General features: G+C 37.4%; 1 protein-coding gene across 2 annotated transcripts in view; it reads left to right on the forward strand.

The window, feature by feature from the left end:
- Positions 1-16,782, forward strand: part of swm (Zinc finger protein swm) — a 370,487-nt gene that overhangs the window by 35,639 nt on the left and 318,066 nt on the right. For both annotated transcript variants that reach the window (XM_090372448.1, XM_090372445.1), the window contains exon 2: positions 11,203-11,321. In XM_090372448.1, the coding sequence (XP_090228574.1) occupies positions 11,203-11,321 (119 nt within the window). The remainder of the gene's footprint in view (positions 1-11,202; positions 11,322-16,782) is intronic.

Raw genomic sequence — 16,782 nt, forward strand, 5'->3', positions numbered from 1 at the left:
CTGGGACGACCAAACGGTCAGAGGAGTTCACAAGATGGACAGAATACAAGAAACAGCACCATATTCAGCAGTCACTCAAGGCACGTGTACTTCTGCACCCGCGCGCCTGACCACTAGGCTACGGTGGCCTTCAATTAATCCTAACTTTTCAATAGATTGGCAAACATTTTCAAAAAGATTTTCACCTGTAGTTCCATGTAGAGCAGCCAAATCTTCAACTGGTACAAAATTATCATTAATACCACATATGAAATAAGGGGTTGGGCTGTGTCATTTACATCAGTACTGTCATTCAGTGCCACACTAAAATATTTCATTTATTTTATGTTTTCCAAAAGTTGTCCGAACAGATTCTTTCCAATATCTTCTACTCTTTGCATAATTAGTTTGCCAAGACAAACCAACATCTTGTATCATTGTTTGTTTCTCCAGACAAATTTCTTCCACGACTTTTAACAAATTCACCATCACTGAATGGCTGACTTTCAAAAGCGATCAAAAGTGCAACTTGATAATTGGCACTTGCAGCATGTGGACATGTGTATATGTAAAGGGCGGCTCCTAGAACGTTTGTTTAACTCCGCCTCGTATCTCTGTGAAGAACAGTATCACTACAAATGGGCCAGATATGTGTGTGACGTATGTTTGTGTGTATTCTGTGTGTGTGTTCTGTTGTTATGTTCTGGCCACTTGGCTACCCAGAAGCATCAGTCACCTGGACAGATGATTCTGGGTACTCGTCCACACCACAGCAAGGTGGGCCAGTCCATCTAAAGCACGTACTCAAGAGAAACTCTGACCCACCTGATGTTGTCAGAAGGTAGGCCAGGATCCTCTGGGGGCCCATTCCAGAGGGGGGGGGACACAGATCACCCATGGTGCTGGATATGGAACCGAAATTATTAAAATAAAACATTTAAATAAATAAATAATAAAAAAAATAAAATAAAAAATAAAAAATAAGTAAAATGGAAGAAGCTAGTGGTGCTGCTAAAAAAAAAAGCCAAATTAGTAAAAAAAAAAAGAAAAAAAAAGAAATTATAATAAATAAATAAATATATAAAAGAAGGAAAGTGGTGCTGCTATAAAAAAAATAAAATAAAATAAATAAATACATAAAAGAAGGAAAGTGGTGCTGCTATAAAAAAAAAATAATAATAATAAATAAATACATAAAAGAAGGAAAGTGGTGCTGCTAAAAAAAAAAAAGGAAGAAAGCACTTAATTTTGTCTGCAGGCTGAGGAAAATTTTCACTTCTTGAGGATTTGAGTTTATATATTATTAAAGGAGATCTAACCAGCTATGCATCAGCAGGACCATTGTGCTGCATTCTGTTGAGATCTGTCGACACTGAACGCCTTCGAAAAAATACGCCTTGAGCGAAAGCCTGAAGAATGAGATATGACTCCGAGCTTTGAAGCAGAGACGACTCCTGTCCTGGTTGAAAATTAGTAAGTGCATGAAGAGGAAGTCTGAGATCGTCATACAGGGAGCAATGAAATAAGATGTGATCCCAACTCTCTGGTGATCCACATGAACAGAGGTCTGTTTGTGATAAATTGAACCTAAAAAGACTCTGGTTCATCAATCCATGTTCTGTCAACAGGTAGGACGTGAATATGTCCATGCAGAACCACAATTGAACACATTTATAAGGAGAAATGAAACTTGTGGTATAAATTTTCTCGTTGTTGCACCAACAGGAGCTGTATCCCATCGAGACTGCCAGATGTTAACTAACTCGTTCCACAGTCTCCTTCTTTCTCTTTTAGCATCATCTTGAAGGTTGATGGTTATTCCTAGAAATTCGGTCTCAATCTGCTTTTTTAAGTCTGTATAAAAATCCTCTATAAGTAACTTGCAAGTCTAAAGGTAATGTTCCAGCTAGTACTTGCAGAGCTTGCGTCGAGACTGTCCTGCATGCCTTAACTAAACACCGCAAGATGGTTCTCTGCAATGAGGCGAGTTTTGCTTTGAAGTGTTTGAGCCGTGCCCTGTGAAACCATGCACCGGCAGCATACGTGATTAGAGGAAGGAAAACTGCATTGTAATAAATCCTTAAAGTTTTTCTGGAGAGCCCCCCTTCAACACGGGACCCCCTAACGTTTGCACCAGTAAATCTTCGTATTTTAGATGATAAGTTTGTCAAGTGAGGAATAAAATTGAGACTGGAATCAATTACCACTCCTAGAACCTTGTACTCTTTAACTATGGGGAGACAAACGTTGTTGATCTTGACCAATGGAGGACGAGAGATATCCAACTTTGATCCAAGAATCATCATCTTTGTTTTTGACAAGCTGATTTTAAGCTTATTGGCCACAGTCCAATCGTAGAGATCCTGGAGAACAAAATTTGCAGTAGTTTCAAAATCGGCCGTAGAGTTACCATTTACCGAGATGGTGAGATCATCTGCATACGCTATTATTTTGACGTTATCAAAAGATCGGGAGAGCCACTGCTGCAGCACCACGTTCCATATAAAAGGACCCAATATAGAGCCCTGTGGGCACCCTCTAGATACTGATCTTGATACTTGGCTATGTTTAGCCTTGACTATTATGGTTCTATTGGCAAAGTAATTACGGATTAAAAGGTTAAGGTGGTTGGAGCACCTAGCCGATCACAGACGCTCCAGGACGCTCTCCCACCAAAGGGAGTCGAAGGCGCCCTCGAAGTCGATGAAAACGGCCAGGGTATATTTATGTACCGAGTTTTGAACTGAAGAGACAAAGTCCACAAGAGTATCCTCGAAGGAACATCCGGGACAGAACCCATATTGACTCCTTGTAAGCAGATCCTGTTCTACCAGTAGGGTATTCAATGTAATGGCCATTAGTCGCTCTAGCAATTTACCCAAATTAGCCAGCAGAGCGATCGGCCTGTACAATCTAGCCGCTCCAGAAGGCTTATCCGGCTTTCTGATCAACTTAACTAGAGCGACCTTCCAAATTTCCGGAAAAGTTTCTTCCTGAAGGCATCTGTTGAATAAGTTTAGAAGAATGTAAGGTTTTAATTTCAAGACTCTGATGATAAAAATGTTTTCTATAAGATCTAGTCCTGGGCACTTCTGAACATTAACCTTATGGGAGACAGCCTGCAGTTCATCCAACGTAAAAGGTTCGGTGGTTGTTGAGGACACATAAAATTCATTGTCTGATCGGATTTTAGAATGAACAGCTAAGTCTGAGGTAGTATCATCCAACGGAAAAAGAGCATCTAAGATTGCATTTGCAGAATCATGCCAGTTCAGTGTTTCCACGGAGTCTGCCACAATTGAGCCAAATATGTTAGAACCAGAGGTTTTTCCTCTTACAATCTTGTATAGAAGACCCCAAGGGTTAGCATTTCCAGAGGTGTGAACGAAATTCATCTACATTTCACGCTTTCGAGAGGCAATGGCTTTCATGTAGCTTTTCTTCAATGAAGAATACTGCTGGTAAAAATGATTAACGTCGGCTTGGGGCCAGTCTCTATGCCTTTGGTAGTACCTACGGGCTCAATGAACTTCCCTTCTTAACTGGGATAACTCCTGCGTCCACCATGAACATGTCTTCTGATTAACCCTCTTTTTCCTAGAAGACTTATATGACGCTTTTATTATAGCATTTTGAATATAGTTCACTTGTTGAGAAATAGGTGTGGTTTCAAAAGAAGCAAGTTTCTGTTCATCAAGGTCCAGAAGAATGGAAGAGTCAAAAGCATTCCAGTCAATATTTCTGATGGAAAATCTTATTAATTCTGGCTGTGAGAAAGTGTGTGAAGATGGAACGGCAGAATCAGGGGAAAGCATATAATAGATGACTCTATGGTCACTGGTGCACCAGTCCATATACACAGTCCAGTCAGTGAGCCGCAAATCGAAGTGAGAGTTTGTCATCGTTATATCTATATTAGATTCTCCTGCATAACTTGAGAAAGTATGAGGGTGATTAGGCTTGTTGTGAATTGAAACACAATGATTAATTATGAAGTCCTCCAAGAGAAGGCCACGTGCATCTGTAGAAGAGCTGTGCCAAAAGTTTGATTTTGCGTTGACGTCCGATGAGATAAATATATTGCTATTAGGTCCCAAAGTATTTATCACAGTCTCGAGGTAAGCAAGAGAGTGATTAAAGTCCTCCGATGGAGGGCAGTAGAGAGAAATTAAGTAAAAATTCATTACGAAGTGTGTGACAAGAACGCAGGTAGAGAACTGAGTGCAAAATCCATGAAGAACCGTGATGTCTAAAGAGTCATTAAGAATTAATATACAAGATTTGGGATTCTGGTCAACGGGTTGTATTATTATCATTTTTAACGAGTAACCCAGGATTTTAGACTGTGTCCAGACTGGACGCGTGCAAAATAAGGCTCTTGTATAGCGACAATGTCAATACAATTTGTCTCGGCAGAAAGCCTAATCTCGTCAGCTACTGCCCGAGATCGCTGCCCGTTTATCTGCATAATCCTCAGACGGCCTTTCTCCCTCACAGACGAAACTGGCATAGAACTGTTTAGAGAGGTAGTGTTGTTTACATTATGTACAGAGTGATGAGTCAAATTACTCATAAGCGGTCCTTATTCTTGCGGTTTCTAATGCTCTTTTATATTCAGGACATTCACTGTCCTTTACAGAATGGCTGTACTCCCGTTTACATCGCTTGCAGTTTGCTCAGCAAGCCGCCTCTTCCTTATGAAGGCACTCAGAGAAAATATGACCACTGCAGGCACAGTGACCGCACGAAGGGGATTCGTGGGAACAAAACTGTGCAGTGTGCCCATATCCTAAGCAGAGGTAACACTTGGTTACAATTGTAAACCAACGGAATTTGTGAGAACTCCAAGATAAGAAAATCCTTTCTTGTGACAGAAGGCGTTTGTACATTCTTGGCGGCAAGCTTATTACCCAATTCAAAAGTGACGACAATCTTGCACGGGTAGTAAATCTGAGAACAATTTCCTGTTTACATTCCTCTAAGGAAAATCCATTGTCAGCCAAATTTTTCACATGAAGATTTTCGATTATTTCGTCTTTAGTTAAATCTTTGGGAATGTCGTAAAGAAGCAAAGACGAGTTTCCCATGCTAGGGCAACCGAGAGAGACGCCAGCCGAAGTAAGAGATTCAGAAGCAGATAAATTTTCTAAGTCTGTCTTGGTAGCAGTTTCTATAATAACTCCTTTATTTCGTATCATGCGTAGGGACTTAATTTTAACAGTCTTAAGATCAGACTTGAGGGTCTTAGTAACGAGATTTTTAACTTCACCACTTGTTTTGCACCCACTGGTGTCTGAAGCTCGAAGAATAATAACATTATCAGTTTTAATTTTCGGTTGTCCAGTCTTTTGTACCGAAATTCGAACAGTGTCTGCATATGATCTAGGAAAAGGAGAAGCAGGTAGTAACCCAGAATGATTAGGTTCTGAACATGACGGTCTGGCTCCCTTATCAGCTGAGAATCGATAACTCGGATCCCATCAGATCCTTTGATTTCTCTCATCTGGCCACATCTCAATTCATCACAAAGGCTGGGCAGGTATTTATAATCCTATCAAGGAGATCTGTTCTGTTTTGTACCTCTTGATTTAAGTGCCTTTAGTTTTTTGTTTTCAATGAGAAGTGACATTGTCACTGTTTCCAAATTGTGCCACTTTTCTCTTAGGATGTTACCAGCTGTTTTAGTTATCTTGTTTCCCTCTTGGGAGAGAAACCCAGAAAAGTCATTATAAAGTTTAGATATGGTTCCCAGAATGACAGGTGCGTCCATTTCATTTAGCTTTGTTTGTAAGTTCAATTCACCGTCGGAGCCTATATCCAACTTGTCATTCGTTGACTCCTCCTTTGCGATATCACTATCCAACTCTGACTGTATATTTTTAGCCAGTATTTTTTGCGTTGCAGAGTCCTGCAATGAGCCATTCAATTTCCTCTGTTCAGTGGAAAGAGATTTCTGACGAAAAGTTTCATCTTGCGAAGACTCAGAATCATCTGATCCCTTGAGGGCAACTTGTGGATTTAATAACCCAGAACTTTCAGCCGTAGATACTGATGGAAGAAACTCCTCAGTATTAGGAAGTTGTTTGTCATCCATGTGTAGGTTTAAGCGGGTTAAAGAAAACACACGAACTAAATGCAGTTTAGTTATATCCGCTTCAGATGTCTTCCAGCTAAAGTTTGTCCCTTAAGGCACACAAAAGGCCACAGATTCCTAAAATATCTCACAGCAAAGCAACTTATTGCCTGTGAGAATAATAGAAGAAAAGTACAGTTGTGGTGGGGAGGTTTTAATCCCTAACTTTGTTGCCACGTGACATTGTCCTTGACCTTGTAAGCACCGTATTGTCTTAAGCGACTATTGCTGCATTCCGCTGCTGAGTCAACTGTAGACTAACTGTCCATTACAACAAAAAACCGAAGCATGCATGCCTAAAAATTAAATATTAACATATTACCTGTCCAGGATTCCTTTAGTGTACTCTATATCCAGATTCTGGTCATCATAAGCTCTCTGTCAATATGTAATTCGTGTATAATCCTTTTAGGTTTATACACGAATATTTTAGCGGAGCACTGAATTCAATAACTCACTGTTCACCGCCACCTAGTGGTTCTCCTGGCACTTGCAGCAGATAAATTTTTTGACTGATATGTTTTTAGTGTGTTTTGTTGTTTTCTTAATTTGTTTTGTAACTTTGAACACATTTCTTTTTGCTGCACTCCTTTATATTGATCATAAGATTTATGCTTGGAATCATACTGTCGTTTTAAATTATATTCTTTAAAAACTGACATTCTCCTTACACACCGAAAACACTGCTTTTTCGTCATACTCAATGAAGAAATAATCTTCATTCCAACATTGATTAAAAATACAACACTCCAAATTGACTTTCCTCTTTAGGAACATTTTTAAGGATGATTTTTTAATTCAGTACAATTTAATAATAATTCAATACAATGAACAAGTTATATCAAAATAGTAGAATTTCACAATATGAAAAGATTGATACATACATAACTGTATTTAACATACATAAGACTGCAGTGGACTACTGTACGTGTACACGTTTGATACAGTCCAGCTTGATGCCTTGCATACCTGTACAGTGGCGCGACTCTAAAATGCTGTTTTAGTTCACTTTCCGTGCTGGCCGTATAAAAATTGTTTGAGGGCCGGATACGGCCCGCAGGCTCTAGGTAGGACATCACTGATTTACACCATTCAAAAACACTGGTATGACCATGTTTCATCACCATAAAAAGTTTTCAACATTTCATATGTTTATGTTGCAGACTTTCCCAGTTTAAAGCAAAATTTGATATTTGTTAATTCCTCCATTTGCAAAATCATGTTGTACACATTATAACCTACTGGACAATCTCTGTACACTATTTGTTGGAGAAAGCTTGAACTACAACTTACCACTACAGTTTGTTTGCAAATTCATCAGACATGACTGCAACAACACCAGTCTGGGAACTTGATTGCCATACCTTGTGTATACTTTTATGTACACTAATGTTAGGTGCATAGTAAATAAAATTGATGAATTTGAAGTTTTGGTTAAGTGTCATTGAATGTGGATGTTGTAGGGATATTAATGTGGTGTCACTCAGATATAAGGGATGCAGAATTTGAAAATGGGAAGTACAGTAAACCCCCGCTATTCGCGGTATCTGTATTCGCGGTCGCTGATTTAACATAAAATGAAACCTAAAAAAATTGAATTTTAAAGCGCCGTGAACATTTTCCGCCATAAAAAACATGGGCGTGGCTAAAATTATCTTTCCCGGTCAAAACAGCGCTCAGTGGGTGGGGGGAGAGGGGGTGACAAAATCGCGAGCGTGGATGTTTCTCGCTAATCCTTGTTCGGTAAGTGTTATGCGCTTGCCATGGAAGGTTTCGTCATTTGTTTTTAATTTATATGCTTTTAAAATTAAATAAATTTATCAATTTATAAATTGATATGCTTACAAAATTGATAAATCTACCATTTTGCAGTGTAAAACAGACTTTTTCGAGTGTGTTAACGGAAGAAAGTGACTTTATTTGGACAAGTTCTTTCTAACCCGTACAAAAATATGGCTACGAATAACAAAAAATGGAAATGTGAATGTGAAATTATCAAAGAAGGTGATGACATTGGCGAATAAAATTGAGTTATTAGACAAAATTTCTAATGGTGAAAGTGTCTTCTCAGTGGCAAAACATTATAAAATCAATGATTCAACGGTACAATCAATCAAGAAATCGGAAGAAAAAATCCGCCATAGTGTCCGTGAACAAGCGCTAATTGCTTCAAAAATTTGTTCTGTAACTCGTGATGTTAAATTAGAAAAACATTGGAAAAGCTTTTAAACCTGTGGATAGAAGACCGAACTCAAAATAAAATTCCGTTACGTTCACTCATTATTCGTGAAAAGGCAAAACTCCTTTATCAACACTTAAGCGAAACTGGTAATAGCACTGGCGGATAAGTTATTTTAGTTAGCAAAGGCGCTGGTTTGAAAGATTTGTTTGAAATTTCTAATAAATATTACATTTAATATTAAAGTGTTTCTTATTTTCATTTCGATGCCATATGCTTGCATTTCACTATGTACTGTCTATGTACATAGTGATATTATGAAGGTACCTAGAATACATACATAGACAAAATTTTAGACTAGTTTTTCTTATATATTTCATACTTTGGAACGGAACCCCTTTATTACTAATGGGAGCCATAACTCAGTATTTGCGTTTTCGGTATTCGCGGAATTTCTCGGGAACGAAACCCCCGCGAATAGTGGGGGTTTACTGTACATGCATATAGAAAGGAAAGACAGGACAGCAGGAGGGTGGTTATGTTTTAACTTAAAAATCATATGAAATCAAAGGTTGTGTCTAGTTGATATGGGAAGCCAGTGCAATGTTGAGTCAGTTTGTTGTGACATAAGCACTGAGAAAACAAAAATGAAAGTGGAATTTTGTAATAGGCCTAATGACTGTGATGAGTAAAACAACTATACAATGAAATATAGCAGGCCAGTAAATCACATTGCCTTATAATTGGGGATTTGAACTTTCCAGATATTGACTGGAACTTGATTTGGTTGCTTGTACACTAGCAAGACTTTTGTGATTTATTGGATGACCTTTACAGTAGCATTTTCATAATACCTGCACAATCCTACACCAACCGTTATTAAATAAAATAAATAGTGTTGTGTTATATTAAAATAATAATGATGCAAATAATGAAATAAATAGAATGATATAATTCCACTGGATAAAACTGATAAAAAGGTAACTGTTTGTACAATAAAATATGAAATTTTAAACTGCAATGAATAAATTACAGTAAACAATGTAGATAAAAACACAGGATAATAAAACCGATAAAAGCGCTAAAACACTATAGCTTTCAGAGACATCCGCTTCCTTTTTCAACGGTGAGGTTTATTGTACAGCACATCCTTAAATATCAGCAGGCTCACGGTTCTCAGCATGTTTCTACAGGAGCATGGGCAGTATTCTCCCCATGTGCACTGGAACTGGAAATGGCTCGGGAGCGTGCCAGGCGGAACTGCTCATCCCGTCCAACCACCACCTCGAAGAGGGGATGAATTTGGATTCCCCTGTCTCTATTAATGGTATTGCTCTCAGAGGAGCAAATCCGCAAGTTCTCAAGCCATTTGCGGTCCCAAAATCTGTGCCCGGTCAACGATAACAGCTTCGTGTGGAGACATTTGATGGTGCTCCTCCCAAAAATGTTCTGCCACAGCAGACTTCCCATAATTCGCGTTCATATGCTCCCCCAGACGTTTTGTTTCACCAACATAACATTCCCCACAATCCGGGCACCTTATCTCATACAGGACCCCACTTGTACATTCCCTTGGTATGTGGTCCTCGACTTGTGACACAACTGTATGTAACCTCCACCGTGGCAGCTGCACACAGGGTGTTGGCAATTGCGCATATCTCCGGAGCAATATGGCCTTAGTTGCTAATGCTCCTAAAAACCAAATAACAATAATGGTGGTGTAGGATTGTGCAGTTATTATGAATATGAAGGATGTGCTATATGATAAACCTCACTGTTGAAAAAGAAGGCGGATGCCTCTGAAAGCTACGGTGTTTTAGTGCTTTTATCGGTATTATTATCTTGTGTTTTATCTACATTGTTTACTGTAATTTATTCATTGCAGTTTAAAATTTCATATTTTAATGTACAGACAGTTTCCTTTTTATCAGTTTTATCCAGTGGAATTATATCATTCTATTTATTTCATTTATTTGCATCGTTATGATTTTAATATAACACAACGCTATTTATTTATTTCATTTAATAACGGTTGGGGCACCTCCGTAGCCAGGTGGGCAGGAGCAGCAGTGCGTAGCACACGCTTCTTGATTAGATCGGGGTTCGAGCCTGTGACCACCAAATACGGAGGATGCAGAAAGGTCAGGGAATATCCCCGGAGCAATATGGCCTTTGTTGCTAATGCTCCTAAAAACCAAATAACAATAACGGTTGGTGTAGGATTGTGCAGTTATTATGAATATTCCCAACCCCAGAGGCCTATTTGAAGATTTTACAGCAGCATTTTATAGAGGCAAAAGGAGAAAGCAGTACTCTTGACAGATTATCAGCTGCAACTCTTCATGCATTAAGAATCTGCAGATAAATGCACCACTAGGTGGCAGTAATCACACCATATTATTGATCTGGGATTTACTTAAAGATGTAACTACCATCAAGGGCAAAGGGAAGGGCGTTTTCTCTCATAAAGGGGACTACGGTGATCTGACTGTTTAAATTTTATACAGTGGGACAAGCTGAGTGACGTTACCAACAGGAAAAAAAAATGGGGAGCATTCAGGAAAGCTAATAATTTTCTTAATAATTAGTTATTAATTAACTTTCACTTCTGTTAATTACAGAATGCACTGCATACATTGCCTAACTTGTTTTCTGAGAACTATGCCATTTTTCTTAAGATCATTAAATATACACAAGGTGCACATTTTTGAGCTATTCCTAGCTCTTATTCCAAAAAAATATATATATATACATATATATAATAGTGTGTAAACTACACCAAAAAGTGTAAACTACACCTTTTTTTGATTATTTCTGGAATTTCAGCTTGAAGGTTAAAAGAATATAGCCATCCTTTTTAAATGGATAGTATAAGTTTATAAAATTTATTTGATACTGATCTTCCTTACAGGTGTGATGCTGATCCAGCTGCTTTAGCAAAATATGTGATGGCTTTGGTGAAGAAAGATAAGCCAGAAAATGAATTAAAAGACATTTGTCTTGATCAGCTAGATGTGTTTCTACAGAAAGGTAAAAAAGATAATTTTAAAATTAGTAATAAATTTGTGCCTAATATTTTAATGTGCATACTTATTGAAAGATGGCCATATTGCACCGAAAAATTAGTTTAAACCTAAGAATGATGAAAAACTTTCTGCATATTAGAAGTATACAGGATATTTCTTAAAGAAAAGTGACAGTTTTGTACACAGTGAAGAATTTTCAGTTTATGTTACGGCTTCAGTAAAGTTAGTTGGCATCATGCTTTCTCAATCTGTTTATTGCACTGATTTGTCTGTCAATCATTTGCTTTGACAGATGACTTCATTGGTTGATACCTTTATCACTTTCCCCATAATTGTTACAGGAAATCACTTTTCCTGTAATTGGTATAAGAAATCACTTTTCCTTAATATTTAAGTATATTTTTGTCGAAAATCCATTGTTGTGATTTACTGTTATAGAGTAGAACGTTGGTTATCCAGAACGTCAGTTACCCAGAATAATTTGAAAGGCTGATTTTGTTTCTTCTTTTTTTTTGATTAATGGTAGTATTTGAGATAAATATTTATTATGTTACGAGAGTATTTCTGTCTGTTTTTTTTTACGTTGTATATCTGGTGAAATGTTGGATTAGGACTAATGGGTTTTCTTGGAAACCATGAGAGAGTTTAGTCATTTGCTTCTGTGAATCCATTTTTCTATGATATGTTTTGTTCTCTTCATTTCATATTGTTTAGTTTAGCTCCAGATTCGGTAAGAATAATATCGGCCCGAAACTGCGATTTATTATTTTTCTCAGTTTTTTTTTATGGTTAAGTGTCAACGAAAAGAAACAGCACTGAAATGGATGGAAAACCAGGAAGAATGCGATATAATAAAATTGATATTATTAAGGAACTTGAGAGATTTTGCAGCACACACTTAGGTATACTACCCAACAACAAGGCACAACAAACAAAACAAAAAATGATTGAACCTTATTTCAAAAAATTACTTTAACTTTTTTTCCACATAATTTGCAGTAAAATGCCTAACCAAATATACATACATATGTAAATGTGCAAATTTTTATGTTTATGTTATTATTATTATTTTAAATTAAATAAATTCATTGTTTTCATGCTATTTAAAGTCTCTTTCTTTTACCTTAATACATTATAACAGAATTTATTTAATTTTACCTTACATTCGATTATCTGGAAAATTTTGCTATCCGGAAGAGGTCTGACATTAATTATTCTGGATAACTGATGCTGTACTATTTTATTTATTTATTTAATTTTTAGGAAAGCTCTCGAATATTCTCTGAACTGATTTTTTTTTTAAGTCAAGGTAGGTTAATTGGCAAATTAACATAAATTAATCACTTTGACAGCTTAACAGAGAAAATAGACTTGCTATTCTGCATAAATAATATGTGAGTGGAAGCAGATAACACGATGCATAGAGACACCTTGCTCTTAGAGACAAAAACATCACTTGGAGAACTCAATATTGAACCTTACTAATTCCTTTGCAAATGTTTTTGATTAATTTGCTTTTGGATAGCAGTTCCTCAAAGCACAGCTGACAGAGCTGAATGATTATCTATATATAAAACAATATATGTTGTTGGGCAGTATATATATCTATATATATATATACTGCCCAACAATTAGCAGCTGGCAACAACTGCTAATTGTTGCCAGCACTCATTCACACTGTTCACCTCGCACGACCACCATAGCATTCTTTATTAATTTTTAACGTTTTTCGACTGAAGAAAGGCAACCTATTCTTGAAAGCTATCGATGTATGTTTATTTTAACTGTTTATTTTATCTGTCTTCAATTTTAATAAACCGTTCTAAGTTTTAAGAAGTGTAAAAATGGCTGAACAGTGTGTAAGAACTTCGAGAAAATGTAGAAGAAATGCTAATGAAACATTAGAGGCGAGATCTAATAGATTAAGAGACCGAAATAAGACTACAAAGACTGACAGAAAACATTGAAGAAAGAGAAGCAAGATTGGAAATAAGAAGATGCTATAGGACTAATCAAATAGAAGTACCGGATGCGAATAATCAACAGGCTGTAATTAATGTGGAAGAGCATGACAGGAAATATGTGTTACAACTGTGAGTATTGCAATGCAAGATATTGAGGAGATAAGTTAAACACATCAAATAAATACAACGAATGCTGTCATGATGAAAAGTTTTCACTTGACCCACTGTCTGAGACACCTACATACAGGGGATAAAAGTGAAGCAAATAACTACAGAGAACATATATGACTGACAGTACAAATCAGCAATGGCGTTTGCATCAATGTGCGTAGAGATTAAATCACTGCCTGGAAATGGTCCATACTGTTTTAGAATACATGACTAGATTTATCATCGCTATATCCCAATGAGGCAAATAAGCCAGGGTATGGACAACTTTATATTTTCGATTCTGCTGAAGCAGCAACAAAACGGCTTGAAAAACAATCAAACCAAGGGTGTATGGCTGAAGTAATGCAACAACTGGATGAGATGGTTAAGAGATGATATAATGCACCTACATCCAAAACAGAGATTGCTGCAATATTTGTTGGATTAGACGGGGAACCACCTGCAAATAGACTTATGCATATATCCCACACGTGACTGCTGTAAAATTATATCACCGCCAAACAAGAATGGTGAAGACTGGAGGATCTAGATTAACCTATTTATGCCATTAATCAGAAAGATGGCGTACGTTATGCATCTAGTATTGATAGGTACATCTAGTATTGATATATTACACAAGGAAAACAAGGAGTTAAAGGTTCTTCTCCAAGATATCTACAAAAAAAATAAAATTATAGAAGTTTCTGCAAAGGCTTACCATCATCCTAATTTCAGAAATCTGCCACATTCATTGAAACCTGATTCAGCCAATGGTCATCTCAATATTTTACTAATACCTATATAAACCAGCAGATGATAACTGCACTTGATGGAGCTCCAATAGCCCTTGTTCTCTAAGTGCTCAGCCTTTGCATCTCCTATGATCTTCACATTCAGGTCATGAGACAGTTAATATGGAAGCCCATTCAATTTTTACCACGACAAAGACATTTGTTATGACTGTACCTCCCTGCAGGATGGATGAGTCACACATGCAACTGCAGGTCTCTTGCTATCATATCCTGACAGAGTTCCAAAACCTGTCAAGGTCATTTTAGAGGACCCTTAACACATTCCTCGGTGGCAATCTCCTTTGCAGAACATCATAATAACACTGACTCAAATAAAGCAACTCTGTCAGCTCTCTGAACCCTATCAGCTCCAGACCAGACAATTCTGGCAAGAGAGACTGACTGCACAGGCATCGTGCCAAAAAGAAAAACTGTTGAAAAATCAAACACCACATTTAGAGACACTTCTTACTTCAAGTTGATGCCAAGAGGTTACGGCATAATTGTTACAGTAGAGCTCACAGCACAAATCCTAAAATGACGAATCATGATCAAGATGAATACTCTGTTATATACAAAATACTCCTGACGAATCCATGCTTCGAAGCAATCAAACCAATGAATCCATACTGATCTACCAACTTGCAAGTACAGGGCTGTTAAAATGAAAGTATCCCTATGTAGAGGGCTCTGGAGCGAGTTGTAAGGCTCGTACTGAAGAGAAATTTGGATAACAGGTACAATAAAGGATGTGCTCACCATTTATTGGAAAAAAAAAATAGTTACAAAATTTGTCACTATATGGTGCTGTGGCAATACAAATGACTTGAACAGCATTACAATTGTTTAATGTCCTCCATTTTGGTCAACAACAGTTTCCATCCGAAGAACAGCATTTTCTGCAGCAGAACGTAACATGTCAACTGGAATAGCCAGCATATGACGTCTAATGTTGTCCTTCAGATTTGCTAGAGTTTGACATCCTTCCCGATACACCTGGTTCTTCAAAAAACCCCTCAACCAGAAGTTGCATGGGGTGAGGTCCAATGAGTGGGGTGGCCAAGGTGTCTGGAAACGATGGCTGATGACCTGTTTGTCTGTAAAGTGTTGCTTTAGCAATCTTTGGACACAACGATGGATGTGGGGGTGGCGCACCGTCTTGTATGAATATTGTATCCTGAAAGCATCCAAGTTGTTGCAGCTCTGGTATTACAAAATTTGCCAACATTTCTTAATATCACTGTCCAGTGACGGAACAGGTACGGGGTCCAGTCGGTGTTACCTGTTCAAAAAAATATGGCCCAATCATGAACCCCGATGTAATCTTTGGTTGCAGACCTGCATATATCTTTATTCAGTAATTCTCAACAGATCTTTAGCCACCAATGTGAACTTTCTTTGGAATATAGAAGGAACTTAATGATAAGAAACAGCTGGTCATATTCCTTGACATAGACAAATCCTGTGATAGAATTCAGGTCCAACCACTCTTACAGATCTTAGAATAACATTTTGATTAATGAGAAATCTACTTTCCATACTGCACAATCTTCTCTCAAGCCATCAAATCTTGGTTATGCATAAAACCTATATTTCACATTACTGTTTTAATAGAGACATCCCACAAGGGCCATTCTCTCAACGGCTCTTTTTGCTGCAGCTATGGACCTGCATTTGTTATTCTCTGAAAACATAATTTTAGATGACTTAAAAATGTTTACCTCATCCTGAAATAGCTTATGTTACCCCCCCCTGTCTAACAGAGTATTTAAAAGATTTGGCATTACAGCTGAGGTCATCCAAAACAGCTGTAACGACATTCAAAAGTCGAAATAATATATGTATTCACCCACATGGAGCATCAGTAAAATAAGTACCAATATGTGACCATTATTTGGTCTGAGCATTCTCTATCACGCGGCATTTTGCAACAATAAAGAAAAGGACCTTGGATGCCTTTTGTAGAGCATATAAGGAACTTGGTGTGACAAATGGGTGATTCCATGTCAAGTGGCCTCATTTTGAAGATGGTCCCTGCTCGACCATCTTCAATTTTGTTGAAACTTGGTATAGATGTTTAAACAGGGTTCCAAAGAAGCTGTGCAAAAATTCAGTTCAAATTATAGTATGCTTGAGGCACCAGCACCTTTTTTGTGGAGGTCACTTGTGTCAAGCAGAGAAAATCACAAAAAATTTTCAGAGTTAAGGCTACTTAAGGCCTAAGTGTTACTGTTGCACAACATGGAGGGGTGGTGCTCTGAAACTTGGTGTACCAAGTTAACTTTTGGTAAAGAATACAAAACTTTTGGTGTCTAAGCTCAAAAAAACCTTCACATTTTTTACAATGCGGTAAAACCTAGCACCAAACATTGTCGTGACAAATTTAAGCAAGACTTTTGAAAGTCATAACTTTGAAATAAAAACCTTTGGTACCTTCTTCTCTGGGCATTCCATTTAAAATCTTCATGATTTCAGCCTAACTAAATATGAGCTCTTATACTTGTTTGCTGGCTGAGATATTTTCCTTCAAAAATAGACTAAAAATTTGAAAGTTAAAAAT

This window comes from Mastigoproctus giganteus, chromosome 1 (assembly GCF_048544385.1).
Source record: "Mastigoproctus giganteus isolate SK-2022 chromosome 1, ASM4854438v1, whole genome shotgun sequence".
Taxonomy (NCBI): domain Eukaryota; kingdom Metazoa; phylum Arthropoda; class Arachnida; order Uropygi; family Thelyphonidae; genus Mastigoproctus; species Mastigoproctus giganteus.